This window comes from Myxocyprinus asiaticus, chromosome 22 (genome assembly GCF_019703515.2).
Source record: "Myxocyprinus asiaticus isolate MX2 ecotype Aquarium Trade chromosome 22, UBuf_Myxa_2, whole genome shotgun sequence".
In the NCBI taxonomy this organism is placed as follows: domain Eukaryota; kingdom Metazoa; phylum Chordata; class Actinopteri; order Cypriniformes; family Catostomidae; genus Myxocyprinus; species Myxocyprinus asiaticus.
In genome coordinates, this window is record NC_059365.1 from 39,643,184 (window position 1) to 39,664,966 (window position 21,783).

General features: G+C 37.2%; 1 protein-coding gene across 1 annotated transcript in view; it reads left to right on the forward strand.

The window, feature by feature from the left end:
* Positions 1 to 16,127, forward strand: part of nrg2b (neuregulin 2b) — a 141,269-nt gene extending 125,142 nt beyond the window's left edge. The window contains exons 7-11 of the mRNA XM_051649279.1: positions 4,797 to 4,899; positions 6,981 to 7,104; positions 8,150 to 8,283; positions 9,194 to 9,418; positions 11,221 to 16,127. Of these exons, the coding sequence (XP_051505239.1) occupies positions 4,797 to 4,899; positions 6,981 to 7,104; positions 8,150 to 8,283; positions 9,194 to 9,418; positions 11,221 to 11,866 (1,232 nt within the window). The 3' untranslated portion in view covers positions 11,867 to 16,127. The remainder of the gene's footprint in view (positions 1 to 4,796; positions 4,900 to 6,980; positions 7,105 to 8,149; positions 8,284 to 9,193; positions 9,419 to 11,220) is intronic.
* Positions 16,128 to 21,783: the final 5,656 nt, after the last annotated feature.

Genomic DNA, 21,783 nt, shown 5'->3' on the forward strand with positions numbered 1-21,783 from the left:
TATTTATACACAGACACTAATTGCAGTTTTAAAAGCCACAGGTGTGGGAAATTAACCTTTAATTGCCATTTTAAACCTGTGTGTGTCACCTTGTGTGTCTGTAACAAGGCCAAACATTCAAGGGTATATAAACTTTTGATCAGGGCCATTTGGGAGATTTCTGTTATCATTATGATTTGAAAAGGAGCCAAACATAACTATGTGATAATAAATGGCTTCATATGATCACTATCCTTAAATAAAAGACAGTTTTTTTGCATGATCAGTCATATTTTAAAAATCAATGCCAAAATTTCACAATTTCTGCCAGGGTATGCAAACTTATATAAACATTATATATATATATAATGTGTTCAAAACATCTGTATAGACGGTCTTCATAAAACCTGTAAATTTTTTTATTTAAAGCAGATTTAAAGTCAACATGAAACAGCGTTCACAACCCATTGTGCTTCTGTAATGTGATTTCCAAGTAAAACCGGATATTCAATGAAAATAAAATGCAGAGCGGCACTTGATCTTATCCATTGGGAACTGACTAGATCATGAAAGGTGGGATTTAAAGGTGAGGGGTTGAAAAGCGGGTTTTGTGACAAGTCAAAAAGGAAAGTCGTTTCAGAGGCGGAGCATTTTAATGAAAGATTACATCAACATTTGTTTTCCTTAGGAATAACATGACATTGTGAAAGATGACCAAATATTAGGCAAGTTAATCTGGATTTCATGTTGACTTTAAAGGACATTTAGCTGGAATTTACAGTACATATTTAATGAGAACTGTAAATTTTGTTGCCCTAATTATTCCCCACTGCTTTTGACAATTAACTTTTATGAATAGCCTTCTCCAAAGAACTCAGTTTGAGTGTTTTAACCCTATTTGAGAGGCATGCTCTTATGCAAGAATATAGGCAATAGTAATATAACATAAGAATATAAGATTGCTCTGTCTTCCAAAATCTTAGAATTATACTTAGGATAATGCATGTCATGGACTTTGAGAGGGGCAGAGATTTCATTTTATAAACACATCTAGCAAAAACTACATTATGTGTAGTTTACAGTTTTGCACAGGATGTGTGGAATACCGAAAGTAGCCAAACTTTCTCCCACTGTTTTAACATAGTATGCTTTATGTTAAACCCTGGCTGACAGATACAGCAGCATATCTACGCTTTACAACACTGCACAAAATCATTTTTTTAATCAATATTTTTTAACTCATTTTCCAGTAAAAACACCACATCATTAAAACACGATACATTTATTTTATGAACAAAATTGAATACTTTTTTATAATACAAAGACAGAAAATAATACTTATTTTCAAAGAACATTTCTTGTATTATTTCTTGTTTCATTTATTTTATTTACAAAATGTGTTTATACAATTTATTTATATTGTTTTTACTAGGGCTGTCAATCGATTAATAGTTGTTATCATCAGGGTTGGGGAGTAACGGAATACATGTAATGGGATTACGTATTTATAATACAAAATATTAGTAACTGTATTCCACTACATTTACAATTTAAATAGTTGGTAATCAGAATAGTTACATTCAAATATTATTTTGATAACTGAAGAGGTACTTTGCACTTTATTTTCATTTGTATGATTTAGTATTTAGTATATTCTGTTGGAAAACTTTTATCCATATAAATGATGCGATCTGAGGAGCATTTGAACACAGGTGAAACACTTTCTTAAGATGTGTTACATTCATACAAGCAGATAGAGAAGTACAGTTGAAGTCAGAAGTTTACATACACTTAGGTTGAAGTCATTAAAACTTATTTTTTAACCACTCCACAGATTTCATATTAGCAAACTATTGTTTTGGCAAGTCGTTTAGGACATCTATTTTGTGCATGACACAAGTAATTTTTCCAACAATTGTTTACAGACAGAATGTTTCACTTTTAATTGACTATATCACAATTCCAGTGGGTCAGAAGTTTACATACACTAAATTAACGGTGTCTTTAAGCAGCTTGGAATATTCGAGAAAATTATGTCAAGCCTTTAGGCAATTAGCCAATTAGCTTCTGATATGAGGTGTACTGAATTGGATGTGTACCTGTGGATGTATTTTAAGGCCTACCTTCAAACTCAGTGCCTCTTTGCTGGACATCATGGGAAACTCAAAAGAAATCAGCCAAGACTAAAGAAAAGAAATTGTGGACCTCCACAAGTCTGGTTCATCCTTGGGACCAATTTCCAAATGCTTGAAGGTACCACGTTCATCTGTACAAACAATAGTATGCAAGTATAAAAACCATGTGACCACGCAGCCATCATACCGCTCAGGTAGGAGATGCATTCTGTCTACTAGAGATGACCGTAGTTTGGAGCAAAAAGTGCAAATCAGTCCCAGAACAACAGCAAAGGACCATGTGAAGATGCTGGAGTAAAAAAGGTAGACAAGTATCTATATCCACATTAAAACGAGTCCTTTATCGACATAACCTGAAAGGCTGCTCAGCAAGGAAGAAGACACTGCTCCAAAACCGCAATAAAAAAGTCAGACTACAGTTTGCAAGTGCACATGGGGTCAAAGATCTTACTTTTTGGAGAAATTTCCTCTGGTCTGATGAAACAAAAATTGAACTTTTTGGCCATAATGACCATCGTTATGTTTGGAGGAAAAAGGGATAGGCTTGCAAGCCAAAGAACACCATCCCAACATGCATGGGGGTGGCAGCATCATGTTGTGGGGGTGCTTTGCTGCAGGAGGGACTGGTGCACTTCACAAAATAGATGGCATCATGAAGAAGGAAAATTATGTGGATATATTGAAGCAACATCTCAAGACATCAGCCAGGAAGTTAAAGCTCGGTCACAAATGGGTCTTCCAAATGGACAATAACCCCAAGTATACCTCCAGAGTTGTGGCAAAATGGCTTAAGGACAAAGTCAAGATACTGGAGTGACCATCACAAAGCCCTGACCTCAGACTGATAGAAAATGTGTGGGCAGAACTGAAAACGTGTGCGAGCAAGGAGGCCTACAAACCTGACTCAGTTACACCAGTTCTGTCTGGAAGAATGGGCCAAAATTCCAGCTTGTGGAAGGCTACCGAAAACGTTTGAACCAAGTTAAACAATTTAAAGGCAATGCTGCCAAATACTAACAAAGTGTATGTAAACTTCTGACCCACTGGGAATGTGATGAAAGAAATAAAAGCTGAAATAAATAATTCTCTCTACTATTATTCTGACATTTCACATTCTTTAAATAAAGTAGTGATCCTAACTGACCTAAGACAGGGAATGCTTTCTACGATTAAATGTCAGGAATTGTGAAAAACTGAGTTTAAATGTATTTGGCTAAGGTGTATGTAAACTTCAGACTTCAACTGTAAGTTTGATGTAAGTTTGGACTTACTTAAAACAAAAAATCCTTAAAACAAGATCAGTTTGCTTTATCTTGTTTTAGAGGCAACACTGCATATTAGGCTTTTTTCAGAGAATGTATTTTTAACGTGTATTCTGTCTTACTGTACTGGCAGATTTTTAATAGTCAAAACAAGTGAAAAAATCTACCAGTGCTGAAGAAGAAATCCAAAGTATTTAGATTACAATACTGACCTTGAGTAATCTAACGGAATATGTTACAAATTACATTTTACAGCATGTATTCTGTAATCTGTTGTGGAATACAATTTAAAAGTAACCCTCCCAACCCTGGTTATCATATACTGTAAATTACATGTGATGTTGATTAATTAATCCAATGAATCACAATTAATCACATTTATCAATATTTAATTATTAATAATTAAATATATATATATATATATATATATATATATATATATATATATATATATATATATATAATAATTACTGTCTGCACTGTTTTTGTTGGTCTATGTACACATGCCAGATACTTTTGGAGTGTCAGATACTTTTGGAGTGTCTCAGTATGGTTGCATTGTGTTTCAATGGTTCTCAGTGTCTCGCACCATAAATGCTGCATTTTAGTATGCTTTGTCAAGTTATATGTAGTCTGAAACATTTCAAAACAACTCTTGCCCTGTATTCTGTTGTGCTCCATCAAGCTGTCTTTTAACAGCTGTCTGTTTGTTGACTGTAAAGCTGCGAGTTGCCTGTACAACTGGGGTTGCGGCTGTCCCCTGCTGACTGCATCTTTCAAAAACATGAAGGTCGTACTTAAAGCTTAAATCAAGTACAAACTTCTCAGTTGGTAGAATCAGGGGACATGATTAATTGTGTTAATTTACTTAACGCATTATCTTTTATATAATTAATCCCACTGAATTAATGCATTAAATCGACAAACGTAATCCATACAAATTATTTTCTTGTTTTAAAGAACATTTTGTTCTTGTTCTTGTTATAAACAAAAAAAAACCAATATGCAATATGGGCCTGTTTTCTTTTAAAAAGTGTTAATGTCTTACACAATTTTGCTTCTCAAGTAAATGTATCCTGTTTTAATTCTTTTTTGCAGTGCAAGCTGCCTGATATTAGCTTTCTGAGACATGTTTTTAGAATGACATCTTCTAGCCCTCAGTGCCCATTAAAAAATAAGTTTGTAATTTTAACTAGTTGAGACAGTTGGATATGTTCATTTTTAGCTAGAACAAATATGACTAATGTTTTGAACTAAGTTTTTTTAAATCTAGCCTGAACAGGTTAGTTTGACCTTATCTAAACTGTGGCCGTGGTTGTGTGTTTGTATTTATGTGTGTCTTTGTGCTTAATGGGCGTTTTGTATATGTGTGTCTACGTCTGTGCATATATGTGTGCTTTTCCACGTCTTGTTCATTCAGAGGCTGAGGAGCTGTACCAAAAACGTGTGCTGACGATAACTGGCATCTGCGTGGCACTGCTGGTGGTTGGCATCGTGTGTGTGGTGGCATACTGCAAAACCAAGTAAGCCCCAGGAGCTCTGTTGATCGCCAAATAGAGCTATGCACACTCACTGATTACAGTGAAAAAGCATACCTAAACATGTATCCACTTTATGGGTGGCGGTATAACCAAAATCGTATATGATGTATGAGTAATTTATATCATGTAACGATATTTATTTTTATTTTAGTAACGAAAGTTATTTTTGCTGGAAATTCAACAGAAAATGGTTTATATATTAAACATTTATATATAATCGTAATGCATATTTCTGGGAAATCCAGTAAATTAAATACTTTACAAATGTCATGTACTTCATCTTATGTGATAATTTTCACTTTTTATATGGAACTTGATGAACGAAATTAAAGATAAGATTATTCATAACATATGTCTATAGGTGGCATTTCAAACATGGATTATTACAGTTATATCATCTTTATCTGGAAATACCCCATTGGTAATTCCAGCATAGTCTCATGACAACTCAAATTTAAAAAATTTGTATGACATGGTGGAATTGTAATATGTCGTAAGACTTATCTTGTACAAAAAGGTACGATTTTTGTTGCCATAAAGTCTAAACAATCAACAAACAGAATTTCAAACTGATACAAAACAGGCATCAAATATTAGTTAGTCTCCTGTCCAACGCTTTATTTATGGAAAGGAATCGTCTGTGAACAAATTTGGTTACTCATTATTTATTTGTGCAACACAAATGACAGATGTACTGTATGTACAAAAAAAAACTGTAAAGCTAACGTCACACTAGCCGATATTTTCATCGATTTTCAGACATAACCTTTATTTACGTAATCGCCGGCCAGTAGTTCAGAGACGAAGCGTGCATTAGCGTCTGCCAGCGGGTGGTCATTCCCTTGGCTAGCGGGTGGTCATTCCCTTGACCATCGGGACTCCCTGCTGAGTTAATGGCACTGAGAACTGAAAAAGCAGATCAAACATGACAGAAAAAAATATTTTTGTCTCCGGGATGGACTCTTGCTGTCTCGTCAAGTGACCAATGAGTTTCTTTTACTGAAGAACTGACAAGACGTCATACTGATCTGAACATTTTTATCAGTGATCCCTCTCACAGCCTCATATCATCACAAACACTGAATGTAATAGTGATTCTGTCACCAAGCATTTTTCTGGAGTTCTCCAACACTAAAATGACTAATAAAATCAGAAAGCAGAGGCAGAGCTGTCTGTTTTTGTTCAACATACTGTATATACATTACGCATTAAAAGCTGCATATGGAAATACAAGTTCTACTGCAAGCCTCGAGGTAATCAATACACAATTTTACACATTCACAAGGCAAAGTTACTGCATGAATCGCATCCTAAATCACTCTATTACAATTGTTTATGTTCACGCGGTACTCCTGTTGTTATTTCGGAGAGCTCCACGTGACAGAAAATCAGAGAGAGAGAGAGAGTCTGGGAAAGTTTGAATGTTTGTCACCTCTCCACCTTACTAAATTGGCAAGGGTGTCATACCTCCGACTGAAGAGTGCGAGATCACCACAAAACAGTTGGTAGGTGTGACACCCTTGGCCAAAATAGAGTTGTTTGGAGTCTGCTAGGTGACGGCAGTTTATTATCGTCTTGTCTTGTTCAAAATCCAGATGTTTCTCTTTCTTCTGTGGTACACAAAAGTTATTTTCCTATTTAAATCATGGTTAGGGTTTGGGTAATGGGTTAGACTTTATGGTTAGGTTTAGGTTTGGGTTAAACTAATTAAAAAAATCGTAATAGCATTGTTCGTTGGTTCGTTTATTTTTCTGTATGGGAGTAAATGTTGAATGTTTTTGTATGAGCCAACTCATACAATTTCTTACGATTTCTCCATCTCATACTATTATTTCAACTTGTTATGAAACTGGGTTGAAAAAGCATGTTCATTATAAGTTTTGAATATCAGACCTGGGCTGGGTTGCAAGAAACCCCTTAAGTTAAGAAAACCCTTAGTTATAATTGTAAGGCTATTTTCACTAATGGCCTTCTTAGCTTAAGGAGTGTCTTGCAACTGGGCCCTGAGCCTTTGCTGACGTAGTATAGATGCAGATCAGATTGCAGAATGGATCTCTCAACAGGAAACAAAGAAAGAAGATGCATAACCACCTGCACCAGAACATGTGTGCGGAGCATCCAAACCGTATGCTGGCCAATGGACCCAACCACCCAGGCCTTGGCCCGGAGGAAATCCCCATGGTGGAAGTAAGTTTATCTGGGCCTCATTCCCTGTGTGTTGATAAATCATTTGCATATTTTGAAGATTTGATCATTAAAGGCATGGCTAATCCTCCTGTGCCTTAAATTGCAAGTTACATTAAATTGCAAGCTAGCTAGTTCTTTTCATATAGATTGCACCAATGGTCATCACAAGAGGCAAATCTGGAAACCATGCAGAAAAGACCAGCTTAGGCCAGCATACATGTCCATGCTGTTCGAGACTGGTTAGTGCTGGTTTGGTGTTGCTTTAACTGGTGGACCTGCATAGCCATAGTGTTTACCAGCAAAAAATATATTGCTGGTTGACCAAGAAAGTATTATGAGGCCTGGTGAGGACATCAGCACACCAGCCTCCCTTGCTGGAGACCTGCATCCAGATCCCAACATTGTCGCAGTCCAATGAAAAACATGTATCTCCACTTTTGGCAATTTAAAAATTTTATCATAGATGGAATGTGCCAAATGACTTCTTCCTACTGTTTGAATTGTGCAAAAAAATGGCCAATGAATAGATGTTTTAACAGACTGTCTGTTTAACAAGTATCTTGTCAGATTGTATATGAGAAAACGAGTATTTCCTTGCTCTTGAAAAATTAGTTTTTTGGAGATACTTGTTTTTCATCAGACAGCGACGTTATGCTGATGACCAGCAATGCTGGTCTTTTCAACAGGGAAACTACCACAATAAACCTTGGATGTCACACTAGAGGTTTTGGTGTAGATGTGGTTTCAACTGGCCATAAAGTTTGGTTGTTTGATTGGTGTGAAAGCCATCTTCAAATCTCACCAAGGTACTAACGAAGGCGGGGTCAGAAAAGTGGGTTAATGGATACTGGAAGTAAATTGACTGTGTATATTTTGCAGTGATAAATTGTTGGTGTGGTGCTCATGTTGATGATGAAAGCATTTTCCAAATGTCCTCCAGTTTGGAACAAATTAACCCAGTGTGAAAGCAGCTCAGCAGGGGGATGGGGGTACAGTGAAATTCAGGTTCAGACTACCAATCTCATGACAATCCTTTTTATTACAGTATATATCAAAGAATGTCCCAGCAACTGAGCGAGAAATACGGCATGGAACAGAGACATCAGGCAATTTCTCAGGCAGTCGAATGTCGTCGAGGTCCCACCACACTTCCACAGCTTCTCACACTTCCAGTCAACGGTACTGACTGTTCTCTCTCATCACTCCATCAATATATCTATATTCCCGTCAATCTGTCTTATTTACCCATTCATTAACCAACCCATCAATCCTTCACAACTTCCATCCATCTATCTGTTCATTCACCAGTTTATGTACCACCGACCCAGCTATCCTACATAATTTCCATCCATCTATTCAGGCACCCATCATCCATCCACACATCATCCATTTATCCACCCACCAGACCATCCATCCATCCCTTCATCCATCCACCCATCATCTATCCATCCATCCATCCATTCTTCCATTCATCCATCTACTCATCTTCTATTCACCCACCCATCCATCCATCCATCCATCCCTTCATCCATCAACCCATCATCCATTCACCCACCCATCCATCCATTCATCCATCTACCCATCATCCATTCACCCACCCATCCATCCATCCCTTCATCCATCAATCCATCATCCATCCACCCATCCACCCATCCTTCCATTCATCCATCTACTTATCATCTATCAACCCACCCATCCATCCATCCCTTCATCCATACACCCATCCATCCATCCATCCATCCACTCACCAAATTATTTACCCATTCAGTTATCCTACACAATTTCCATCCACCCACCCATTCATCCATTCGTCCGTCCATCCATCCATCCATCCATCCATCCATCCATTCATTCACTCACCAATTTACCCACCCAGTTCCTACACAATTTCCATTCATCCATCCATTCATCCATCTTTCCTTCCTTCCTTAAACCATATATATATATATATATATATATATATATATATTGAACATGGCTTCAGAGTTCTGTTTCTCTTAAATTTTCCCTTCCTCTTTTGAACCTGTGCATTATCTCTTGCATAAATCTCTCTTATGTTTCTTCTGTTTTTGTTGTTCCCATTTCTAAGACACGAGGAGCGCACGTGGAGTATGGAACGGACAGACAGCATACACTCTGACTGCCAGTCGGGGGCGCTGTCTTCTTCCGTCGGCACTAGTAAATGCAGCAGCCCTGCGTGTATGGAGGCTCGCGCTCGCCGAGCAGCATACTGTGGTTATCCTGATGCTCCACAGTGCCCCCTAAAATATGGAGACTCTTACGACTCACTGCGGGACTCACCTCACAGTGACAGGTGAGTCATCATCAGAAAAGAGGTGTTCACCTTTACCAAAAACTGAACTGTGCAAATTTGTGGTAAAAGTAAAGCGTACTATCTGTCCTAACTGAAGAAATCGCACAAGGAAGCTACAGTAGGCCTTATGTTATCAGGAATTTTATATTTGCAAAGTCAAACATGGAGAGAGCTTTGGGTTAGGAACTGGAGTTGGAGTCATGACCTGACCCTCCAAGACCCAGACCAAGACTAGATCTCTTGAGGACTTGATCCTGTCCAAGATCTTACCACACATTTACCTTTTGCACAGCAAAATTCTGCCGGCGAAACACAATCATCTCAATGGGAACAGGTTGTTGAATTTATTGCAACATTCATTTCAGATAACCAAGAATCGAGTAACCTTATTTTCAATGCTTCCAATTTTTCCATACATTGCCACTTAGGGCCTCATCCCAAACATGTTGTGTACCTCTGGAGAATGGTGAAGAAACTGTACTGACTTGTGGTTGAGGTACAACTTTAGTGTGTTGGAAATAGACTGTGGTCCTTTACAAGATCAAAAGCCGTGACCCAGATCCAGACTATGACATTGAGTAATGAGACACAGACCAAGGCTCTCAAGAGGTCTCAAGACCAAGACCTATGAGCAGGTTCCTGCATTACAGCCCTTTCTATAAATGTAAATATATGTGAATAATGTCCTTAAATGTAATAGTGCATACAAAGGCTGTTCAGAAGCTGTCCCACTTGTTTCTTGTGTTTGGATCAGAATGACTTTGTGTTCAACCAAAGATTAAATCCTTTGGCATACTGTAAGGCCAGAAACATACTTTACACAAATACACGAATGTAGATGCGAACGCTTGGCCAACGCATTGCCGACGCATGGTCTGGTTGAACATCCTTAACGTGCATTCTTGCGTTAATGTGGTGGTAACAAACATCAGTACTCCAGGGGCAATAAACTCAACTTCAAAAGTCTGTGCCATTAAACTGGGTGTGTTATTATTCAGGTAAGTTCCTATAAATATATTGACTTCATCTTACTAGCTAAGAAATATTCTCTTCAAACTGTTGCTCTGCCATGAGAGTAGTTGGCCTGAAAAATAAATTCACAGTAGATGCGGACAGTTCACAATTATGTCAGCTATAGCGCACCTTGTGGTAATGCTGAAAATGTAATGCGTACTTGCATTATGTCATGAATTGCAGTCTGACAATTTTCGGATATATGAAATCGATCTTGAGTAGCTAGAAGTGCCTGCATTCACATACTTGGGTAGGTTTCGAGCCTAATATTGAGGGTTATTTATTTTTTTGGTTGGTTTTTTTTTATTTCTCCCCTTCTCTCCCCAATTTGGAATGCCCAATTCCCAATGTGCTCCAAGTCCTCGTGGTGGCATAGTGACTCGCCTCAATCCGGGTGGCGGAGGACAAATTTCAGTTGCCTCCATGTCTGAGACCGTCAATCTGTGCATTTTATCACGTGGCTTGTTGAGCACGTTACCGCAGAGACATAGCGTGTGTGGAGGCTTCACACTATTCTCTGCAGCATCCACACACAACTCACCACACGCCCCACCGAGAGCGAAAACCACATTATAGCAACCACGAGGAGGTTACCACATGTGACTCTACCCTCCCTAGTCACTCAGCATGCCCTGGATTCGAACTCATGACTCCAGGGGTTGTAGTCAGCGTCTTTTATTTGCTGAGCTACCCAGGCCCCCGTTGAGGGTTATTCTTTGTTATTTTTCTGCTCCTCCAGTAGTCATTTCTTTTCCACCTATACCCTCATGTGTTCTATATATTTTCAGGTATGTGTCCGCTCTGACCACGCCGGCGCGTCTGTCTCCAGTGGACTTCCACTCCTCACTGCCCCCGCAGGTGCCTACCTTTCAGATCACCACACCAAATGCCAGCCATGCCCTCTCCCTGCCGCCCGCTGCCTCGGCTGTTGCCATGGGAGCCTATTCGCCTGATGACGACCAGCCCCTGCTGCACCGTTATCGCCGCTCCCGTCGGTCGTATTATGCGGTGGAGAGCACAGGCTCACTCCCGTCTAGCCCGTACCGCTTTGTGGATGACGAGGACTATGAGACCACACAGGAGTATATGTCCTCCAGGGAGCAGCCGAAAAAGAGCCGCAGCGGCCGCCGTTGGCGCAGGAGATCGCGATTCAACGGACACGTATCGCAGAACACGTCAGAACCCAGAAACTACAGCTCGCAAAGTTGCCTGTCGGAAAGCGATTGGGAGGATGACGAGGTAGGCGACCTCGGCCACGGCGAGAGCACGCCGTTTCTCAGTATGCAGAACATGAATGCCACAGAACCGGCCACCATATACCGACCCAATGACACGCGGACTTACAGCAACACGGGACACTCTACTTCCCGTGGCAATGTGCAGACGAACAAACTGTCGCAGTCTCGGTCCAGACCGGACAATGCACCCCTTTAAAAAAGACAGACAAAACAAGGATGAACTAACGTATCTAGGAGTGAAAAACAAATGATATGTTATAGACCTGCACCTATGAGAAATATTTTTTATTTTATATAACAGACAGATATTCTAAACAAATGAAATATTTATTTTCATTTCAGCAAAAATTGTCTACTAGCTAGCAGCAAAGACTTTTTTTATAGGGGGAAACTATTTGTATGTAATTTCTTTTTTTGATTTACAGCATTATGAAAAAGAATTACGTGCCAAATTTTTCACAAAATAGAAATAGAATAATATTGTGGTGCCTTTTGCTGTTTGCCGATGAGGGAGGTTCATTTGAGTTTTTGTAGCCTTTCTTAAACAGACTTCTGGGTTTTATAGACATGTTTGTCTATTTTTTTTTTTTTTTTTTTTTTTTATTCAGGATCTCCCCATTTGAACTGTGATATTATTCAGACACCATGCAATATTGAATCACTTTTGTGTAAGGTGTTTGTTTACATGAATAGGATTGACATGACAGATGTTAAAATGCTACAGATGCAGATTCATTCGAATACCAACTACACAGAGTGGTTCATTCATTCTGTACCAACAAAACCAACCAGATCGCTGTTTACTTTTGATTTTTGTTTTCGTTTTGTTTATTGTTTTTTCTCAATTGGTCATCGCATATTGTTTCCATGGAAACAGAGGTTTGCAGGAGTTCACAGGGCACGGCACTGGGTCACAGTATCGGTCCTGGTGTTCAGGGTTTTCAAAAACGGTGGTCTGTGTGTCCAATGAATGTGTTTACACTTCTGTGGGGGTGTGTGTGACAGTAGTGTTTGAATGTTTGAATCTCAGTGTATAGGTATGTGTTTTTGTGTACAAAGTAGTGGCTGTCTTTTTGTGTGAGGATAAATTTAGTTTGTGCGTTTAGCATTGTGTTTGTCTTCAGGTTAACGTTTTGAATGTGTGTGTTTGTGAGTGTAGACATACGCCTGTGTGTACCAGTGCTCCAGTAAATGTGTGCGAGTATGCTTGTATTCTTTTATGATGGATGTTGGCTTTGTCAAAAGGAAACTATTTTTCAGTTTTGTTTAGAAATAAAGTAACACAAATGGGTTAAAGGGATAGTTCACCCAAAAATGTAAATGCTATCATTATTTACTCACCCTCATGTGGTTCCAAACCCATATGCTGTTATTTTTTTATTTTTTATAAATAAAGGAGAATGTTTAAAGAATCTTCAAGCATCTCAGAAAAGAACAAAAACACCATACAATTACCAAAAGTATGACACAAATCAGATTTTAGAGTTACTTTAAAGGGAAACATTACGATAAATAGCAATTTTTTATTTATTCATTTATTTATTTTTTGTCTGTTACTCACACAGATCTATCGTTTGGTTTCAGAAGACTTGCAATACAAAACCTGAACTTGACTGCCATGGTCATTTTGAACTGTTCTTGTATGGTACAATGCTGTACATTATATAAGAAAATATATAATTTCGAGTTTGACTTGAAGATAACAGTCTACAGATTTACAAGGACATGAGGATGAGAAAAAAAAAATTACTCACATTTACATTTTGGGGTTAACTATGCGTTTAATGCTGGTGACTTTGCCACCTCCTTGTGGTGAGAGAAGCTCATTGCACTGTAATCTTCCTTCCATGTGTAGTCATTGGCCGCAGTGCTGCCTGCGAGGGAACCAATCCAGCCTGATTCTAGCCTACAAGGACCTACATCTCTCCTCTTAGCCCACATGTTCCCATTCCTATGCCAGCAGCTTTAAGCCGCACTGTGTCTCAGGACTTTTCATCAAAAACTACATTATCCATAAAGCACCTGTCCTACTCGGAACAGATCCATTAATGCTGTTGTGTCTGTGTCACGCTAGTGAGACTATGAAGGATGATACGACAGCTTTGTTTGTCAGTGGTTCATTGTTATTTTTGTTAGCTTTTCTTTCTGTTTTGTTTTTGGTGGGGTAGTTCAAAGCTGTGTCCTCTCTTTTGACAAACAGTTGGGTCCAAAAGTCTGAAACCACTACTGCCCTACAAATGCAAAACGCAGTAACTACACCAACAGTGAAAGTAACTACGCCAACACTCAGACTCAGTCTGTTTTTTTTTCAGAATCTGAGCATAGCTGAGCCAAACCTGTCTGTCACAGGAAAGTTAATAGTGTAAGAGACCAGATTTAACTCAATGTTGGAAAAAAAAAAAGTGTAGTTACTGCGTTTTGCCTTTGCAAGGCAGACTTGTGAAAATGCTTGGTAACACTTTACATTAATGTTCCCTTTGTTGAGGGATAACAAAGGGGTTCATTGTAAATAATTTACAAATGCACTATAAATCACTGATATGCAGATATAGCAATATGCTATATAGGAAGAATATCATTAAATACTTGCCAAATAGTGAGCCATTTTAATTCATGTTCTGAATGCTTAATAACACATTTTCAACATTAGTAATCTATGAAAATGTATCTTAATTTCAAGTGGACACATATGAAGCATTTATTAATGAGTTACCAACATTAGAAACATATGTACATAAAGTTGTATGTGCTTTAATGGTCATCAGGCTTTATTAAATGATATATGCTGTGAATGAACATGAAGACTGAAAAGTGTTTTTGCAGAGGACTTTAGGTAACTAGGACTAGGTAAGTTGTGACAGCACTCGGAGTAGCACCATTCTTTTGACATCAGTGTGACAAGGAAAGTGACAACACAAGTGAGTCAAGACATTACAGTAATGAATATAAACACAAAAAATAGTGTAAGTAAGAATAAGTATTTATTAAGCATTTTTAACAAGTAATTTAAAATGCACACTTTTTGGCAAGTATTGTATAAAAGTCGTCCTTTTAATTCACGTTGATTAAAACTGCACATCAACAATTTATAATGCATTTGTAAATTATTTATTAGTCATTGATGAACCCCTTTATTAACCCTTAACAAAGGGAACATTAATGTAAAGTGTTACCAGATGCTTCTATTTTGAATGTCTCTAAATTTATTGGCCAAGCGGCATTTTAAGAGTGCTGATATTTGGTATAACATGACTGCATTGCTTCACTGTTTGTGTCACGCCAGAAATGCAATGGTTGATTTGGCTTTTTTTTTTTTTTAAGTATTTTCATTACCAGAGCAAAAGTACACCAAATAACTGGTTATACTGTGTCTGAAATGTACTGTAAGTTATGCTATATTAACTTAACAGAACTGAAGTATATAATCAATATCACACTTGCCAATTGTGTGTTTGTACTGAATATCAGCATGGCTGTGACTACCTGAGTTATGAGGCTGCTGATATTCTATACAACAGCACTCTTGTTTGTGTGATGTTGCTTCATTATACTGTCAGCATAAACATTTGAGTGAAATGTTGAAAAGAAACTTTTTGAATTTTGAATGTCCCCTTTCAAACCTGATGATCATGTTATCCAGCATGATTTGAGAATGTTCCAGAGAGCATCTTGTGTGCTTCAGTGGAAGCAAGGAAGTCTGATATTTGTAGTTAACATGGTCAAATTCAAACATTTTCTCAGGCCTACATATGAATAGTGAGCTTGAAATAGTATTTTAAGGTCTAAAACTTTGTTTAAATTGTTTAAATATATAAATACCACTTTTTTAAGGTGGTCTCAGACTTTTGAACCCCACTGTATATCTGTATGCAAGCTGGAGACTTGCTCTTATTAAAGTGTGTTTGGCTACCACTAGATGTGGATTATAAAGTGTAAACCCCTACTTCCAGAGTCCAGCGACCTACAGTACATTTAAGAAGACAAACAACAAAATCCCACTTGCATATGTGTACTTCTTAGACACACATGCAGATACATACACTTACACACACACTCGCTCAAGATTCATTCTATATACTCACCTTTAAACACTGTCATTTAAAGCACCACTTGTCCCACAGATTTCTTTACTTCCTGTCGTTCTCTCTCTGTTTCTCCTGTTCTTCCTCTCTGCCTGTGAAGGCGTCTCTCCCTCTGCATGTTCTAGTGGTTCAGGTAGTTGGATGCATGGTAACCGCAGCAACTGAGTCGTATTCACATGGTGAAAGTGTAGTATTCATTTGACATTCAGCAATAAATCCCCTTTTTTCATGTTCATTCTTGACTTTGAATATGCTAGAAATTTTTGCAAGTTTTCTCAAAAAAAAAAAATAGTACTTGTAAAAAAACAAAACAAAATCAAACCACTTGTTCATATGGAAAAAATAAATCTTAATTCCTACCAATTAAAAAAAATGAATTCATCAGGATGTATGTCATGTTCTTTTTTCTGTATTTCTTTTAATATTGACTAACTATTCATTTTCAGGGAAACACCATTCAATTCTTTAGTACCGCTGAAGGAGATCTGAAATAACTGGAAAGAGCCATAGTTTAGCTGCATGCAACCCCGAAAGCATGCAACCTGGATGATGCCATCTTTACTTATGAGTACTCATGCTGCGTTCCATTCAAAGTCGTATGTGGGGTAGTCCTGCGTGATGTCTCTGATCTCAGACCTGAAAGGCCTTCCATTGCCCGATGCTTGGAAAATGACTTTAAGAAAAAAAACTCTCATTAGCTTAGCAGGTTTTTTGACTGTCAACAGTGACGTCTCCTAGAAACCAAAATGCGGAAGATAAACGATGCTATGCAGTAAATGTTTATCATAAACTTTGTAAATCTCCGACATGTTTGTTTGACGTCATGCACCCACATTTCTGTGAAACGGAGTTGTGGATTTCCACATGAGTTTGAATTTTCCAGTTGTCTGACTTCAAGTGGTGTTCTGTTGCACTTTTCCAAGTAGGGAGTTGGACATTTTCCAAGTTGAATGGAACCCTTTACAAAAATCGAGAGTTCTGTCTGACACTTTGTGGAAAGTTCTTCAGCAGAAATTGGTCTGTGCTTACTGAAATTCCAATCGCTGCCCCAGTGGCCGAAGCTGGAAGTGTTGTTGAATGCATGGGCATAAGTGAGCTCCAGTTTTACAGGTGAAATGTCTGTAGAGTGCATTTACTGATATCAAGAATTAGCATTTTAGCTAGTGAAAATTTAATATTATAAACATGATAATATGTCAAAAGGACTTGTGATATAGAGTGTCGCCAGTAGCAAGTAGTATTTTAGTTATTAATGATGTAATACAGTCAACGGGAAAGCAAATTATATTAACCGTACTCCCTTACCTACACCACAACCCCAAACCTAATCATAAGTGGAACAAAAATGCAACCTCTGAATCACACTTATCATTGTTTATGTGAACACGATTACTTACTGGTTTCCACTGGACCGGAACCCATGTCTCAGATGTTGCTCATAAAATGTGCTGTCAGTAGTGGCAGAATGGGGTTGATTTCAAGGCACAGGAACTTTCAGAAGCATGTCAATTTCCTGTGTTATCATGTTGCAGAAACAAATTTATTTCATGCTTCTACAGGCCCTTTGAAAAAATTGGGCACTGGTGATCCATCTACTATAATATTATGGCATTTTTGGGGATTTATATCTTGCTTGCAAATTTTTTATTTTATTTTTTTTATCTCAATAACCTTTCAATGGCCGTCAATGGTGAAACATGCTTTTTGCCTGTAGAATGGTGTCATGGCAACTACAGTACAGGAGCTGAAGCTAACCAGCCAAGCCATGACCCCATGGTGGCACTGAATTGACTTCTAAATGAATTGTATTTCTCATATATAGTAGATTTAATTCTTTAAATCTACTCAGACCCAAAAAGAAGTTTGAAACAACTTAACAACGGCATACTGTTTGCAAACATTCAGACACCGGCCACACCGCTGTGGGAGGCATTTAGAGGTGCATTTAAATATGAGGACGCTCAAGACTACATGTAAATCCTTAACTAATGTGTCATTAAAACGTGTTATCAATGACTTTATTCCTCATTCTATGAGTAGAATTAACAAGATATCAGTAAAAGAAACTGTTTTAACCACTCAGTGATGATTTAAAGTAATATATACAGTATGCAGTAGATAATGTGTAAATTGTCTTATTTACATTCTACATTTGTGGCGCTAATGCGCTAACATGCACTTGTAACCCTCTGTTATTGTAATTTATAAAACACTAATACTACTGCAAAGATTGGTGAATAAAAGTGTGTTAATGGTAAGAATACAGACAAAAGAATTATGATGAGAGGCATATCTTACTGTGGGCAGATGTGTGAATGGCTTTCACTGCAGATGGGACATGAGTGAAGCAGCATATTAAACAACAGAGTGAATAGGCACTTAAGAGTATTTGAGTAGATTTGATTCTTTTTGTAGACTAATTAAACAAAAAAATAAAGCTTGACATGGTCTTGGAAAATGTCTCTATGAAAACAGTCGTACAGATATAGGTAAGTTTGCACCAGTTTGCTAATAACTCTGCTCGGTGGTGTGTTTATGTTGACCGATCTTAACTGAACTGGAATTAGTTGTTGACCTCAAAATAGGTGGAGCTTCAGGTCACACCTACCGATCACGTGGACCAACGGCAAGTTGTTTAGCAGCCGGTACAAAGTTTTCCTGAAAGTTCGCGATGGTGAGCTTTTACGAACCTCCGAAACAAACTCAAAAGCACATTCTTTTTGGCCAGATTTTGTTCTAAGTGACCTCACACCCGTTCAGTCTTTGATTTTGTATGAAGTGTGCTGGGGCCTTTATAGTACAATGTGTTGTATCTACACTTTAAGGTTAACATAACTATATGTTCACCTATAAAGTATAGTTAAACACAGTTGTACAGTTTTTAAATTCTTAAGAAGTTAATGCAGCACTGTTGCAATAGAGAATGTAACGAGGGCTGTATTGACCCTTTGATAATGGAATGCCTACATTGTCTGAGTGGCATATTTTTGTGAACACCAGCTGTTCTGTACCATCTGTTAGTTGATAATTATACAAGAGGTACACTTTTTAACCTTTGTGTCCATTTGAAAGCTTAGTTAGAGTAATTGAATTATATAATTAAATCTAATAGTACATGGTTACTTGACAGACTAAGAAACAAAGGTCTTTTTGAAACTAATTCAATATCAAAACATGTTTACATACCTTCTAAATCAAAAATAATAGGACATGTGAATCTGGCAAAACTTCTAAATAAAATGTGTTATAAGATGTATTTCCATTTATTTATTTATTTTACTATATTTAGCATGAGTTTGCTTATAATCATAGCAATATGTACAATTACCCCAAAATGTGTTAGGGATGACCATTGGAATAAAATGTAATTCACTTTGCTACCTTCAGTGCAATTGACACAGTGCTCTCAATAACAAACATTAGATGTTTCACCTGCGATGGTAAACTGGTTACCAGACATTGATTACATGTTAAAAATGTAGCAATACAGAAGGGACAAAGTCAAAGATTGCTGTTACTGACCCCCACTCAACCTGTTGCAATGAGGCCAAAAATCAACTGTCATACAAAAAACCTGTTTGACGAAGACTCTGTCAAGAGTTGTTTCTTCTATTGTCTCTATACACATTCCTAACATGCCTGGTACGGACCACAACAATCTTGACAACGAGTATTTGTAGGAAAGTTGCCCCACACTAAGAGGGTGTTTAACAAAACATCTTGATTAGAATCTAGAATATCTAGAACACAATTCTAGATTCTAATCAACATCAGTGTATTGCTGATTACTAATACTGTTTAGTAATGCAAAGACCATCTGTTCCTACAAAATTATTTTGGCCATGAGTGAATTTTTGGGTCAATAACATAATGAATTTTATTTATTTTTATTTTTTTTATAATATATTATTTTAATTTTATTTTTACTCTGTTATTCAAAAAATTCAATTAAAAATGAAATTCAAACAAACAATAACTTGAATAAACCACTTCTATACATGTTTTCCATTATAGAGTTCAAAGTCATTTTTATGCTTTTTCTGGGGTTTAAAGTAAAAAATGTCATGTGACAACAACAAAAAATCATAAAATAGAGAGATCCAGACGCTTTAGACTAAGACGTAGCGGGGGGGGACACATCCCCTGCACTTTTTAAAAATGGTGATTCGGTCCCCCACACTTTTCCAAGCTAAACCCAAACCCGTAAACCCAAAGTCCAAATGGTGGATTTGTATACAGTATTCTTTGTGTTTTGTTACTTTGGGCTGACTGAGCGACCATCCAGCCAATCACAGGTGAGTTTCATGAGCCGAAACAACACTTGCATAATAGGCCATCAGTCAGACAGTCTAATCAACGCAGCTCCATTCATTTCTACAAAGTTGCTTTCAACAATGCTCATTTATCCATGTTTTTTATCTGCAGTGATGTTGATCTAAATTAATAATCTAGAGATGAGGAACACACAAACGAGAGTTATTTATCGGCATATTGTTCTTGATTGGCAGCATTACGTGAAATGCACTGCAGAAAAAAAACAAAGGACAATCCTTCTTTTAAGCACACATTGTAAGTGGAGTTTCTATCAGCACTTGAGTCTTCATTAAGTTATGCTTGTGAGGTAATAGTTTGATCGGTTGTTTTTGCCAGTTTAAGCAGAGTACTAGATCTGTGTTCAATATGTAATGATATTTTTAATATCAGCTCTTTTATTTTACCTCAATATTGGTGTGCAGTCGACAAACTGTAGGGGTTAAAACGAGATAAAAAATAGCTGTGTTCTTAAACACTTTTTTACTGAAAGGAATAGATATGTAGACATGCTTTTTTATACATGAAAATGTACGGACGTTATTGAAACTCATAATTATTATAAGACTATTATTGTTGTCTTTTGATAAAAGTCATGCTCGGCAGCTCACAAACTGTAGGGAAATGATAGATTTGCTTTGCTCTTATAATGCTTAAAACCTCTACTGAAGTCTCTTTGTAGGTCTGTAGACATACACGTTTAAAATATTACAATTTTCTTTTGATCGTTGATTCAGTGAGTAACTCATTCCACAGACACTCATTTGTCACCACCTTCTGGCATCACCAGAAATCATCACTGAACGAAATATTAAGTGAATCTGAACGAGTTTTGGTGAGCATAGTCAAAACACTCGAACTAATTGAATAAATTCAAATCCCACAATGCACAAGCACACAGTAAAAACAAATTTACCAAAAATTGCACATGCACAGTTGACATTGTTGTAACTGATTAAATAATTTATTCAGGACCAGCTTGTGCTCAGTGTTTTATTTTCATGTGTGAAACAGAAGCAAATGCTACACAAGATGCCCTTTATTTTTGCAGCAAATTTTGCTAAATTTTGCACTTAATTTGCAATAATTGAATCTTTAAAATACTACAAATACAACACATATATTGTTTAATACTTATATATTAATACAGTATAATATTAAATCATACTATAATATATCAATACTGCACTGTAAGTGTTGGGTCTGTGCGAGCTGATAGCTGATACTGACAGCTGTGTCCCTCCACTTTTAAAATGACTGCTACGCCCCTGCCTTTAAACCCTCAAGACTGTGTGTGAGGTTATAAAAATTATCAGATATTTTGACATTTTTATGAAAAGGCACATTTTGTTCAGTTAAAATGGAGTAACCCTCAGAAAACCTCTTGATATCTGTGACTCAAAAATAAAATAAATGAAAAAAATTTGAAAATTATATTTGAAAACTTTTTTTTTAATTATCTATGTTTTGCCCACTCTCAGGTATCCAATGTGCAAGGACATTTTAATACCTTTACTTGATGGTTACACCACACTACATTCTGAAGTCATTAAATAATCCTGTGAACTTTGTGTTTAAACTAAGGACAATCTTATTTGTCAATGACCCTTTTACTTTATACAATTTTGCTCTTTTCATTAATCTTTACAGCATTATAACTAATTTTACAAAATAATAATAAGCGGCTTTGATATGTATTCTCTGTTTTATTTTTATATTT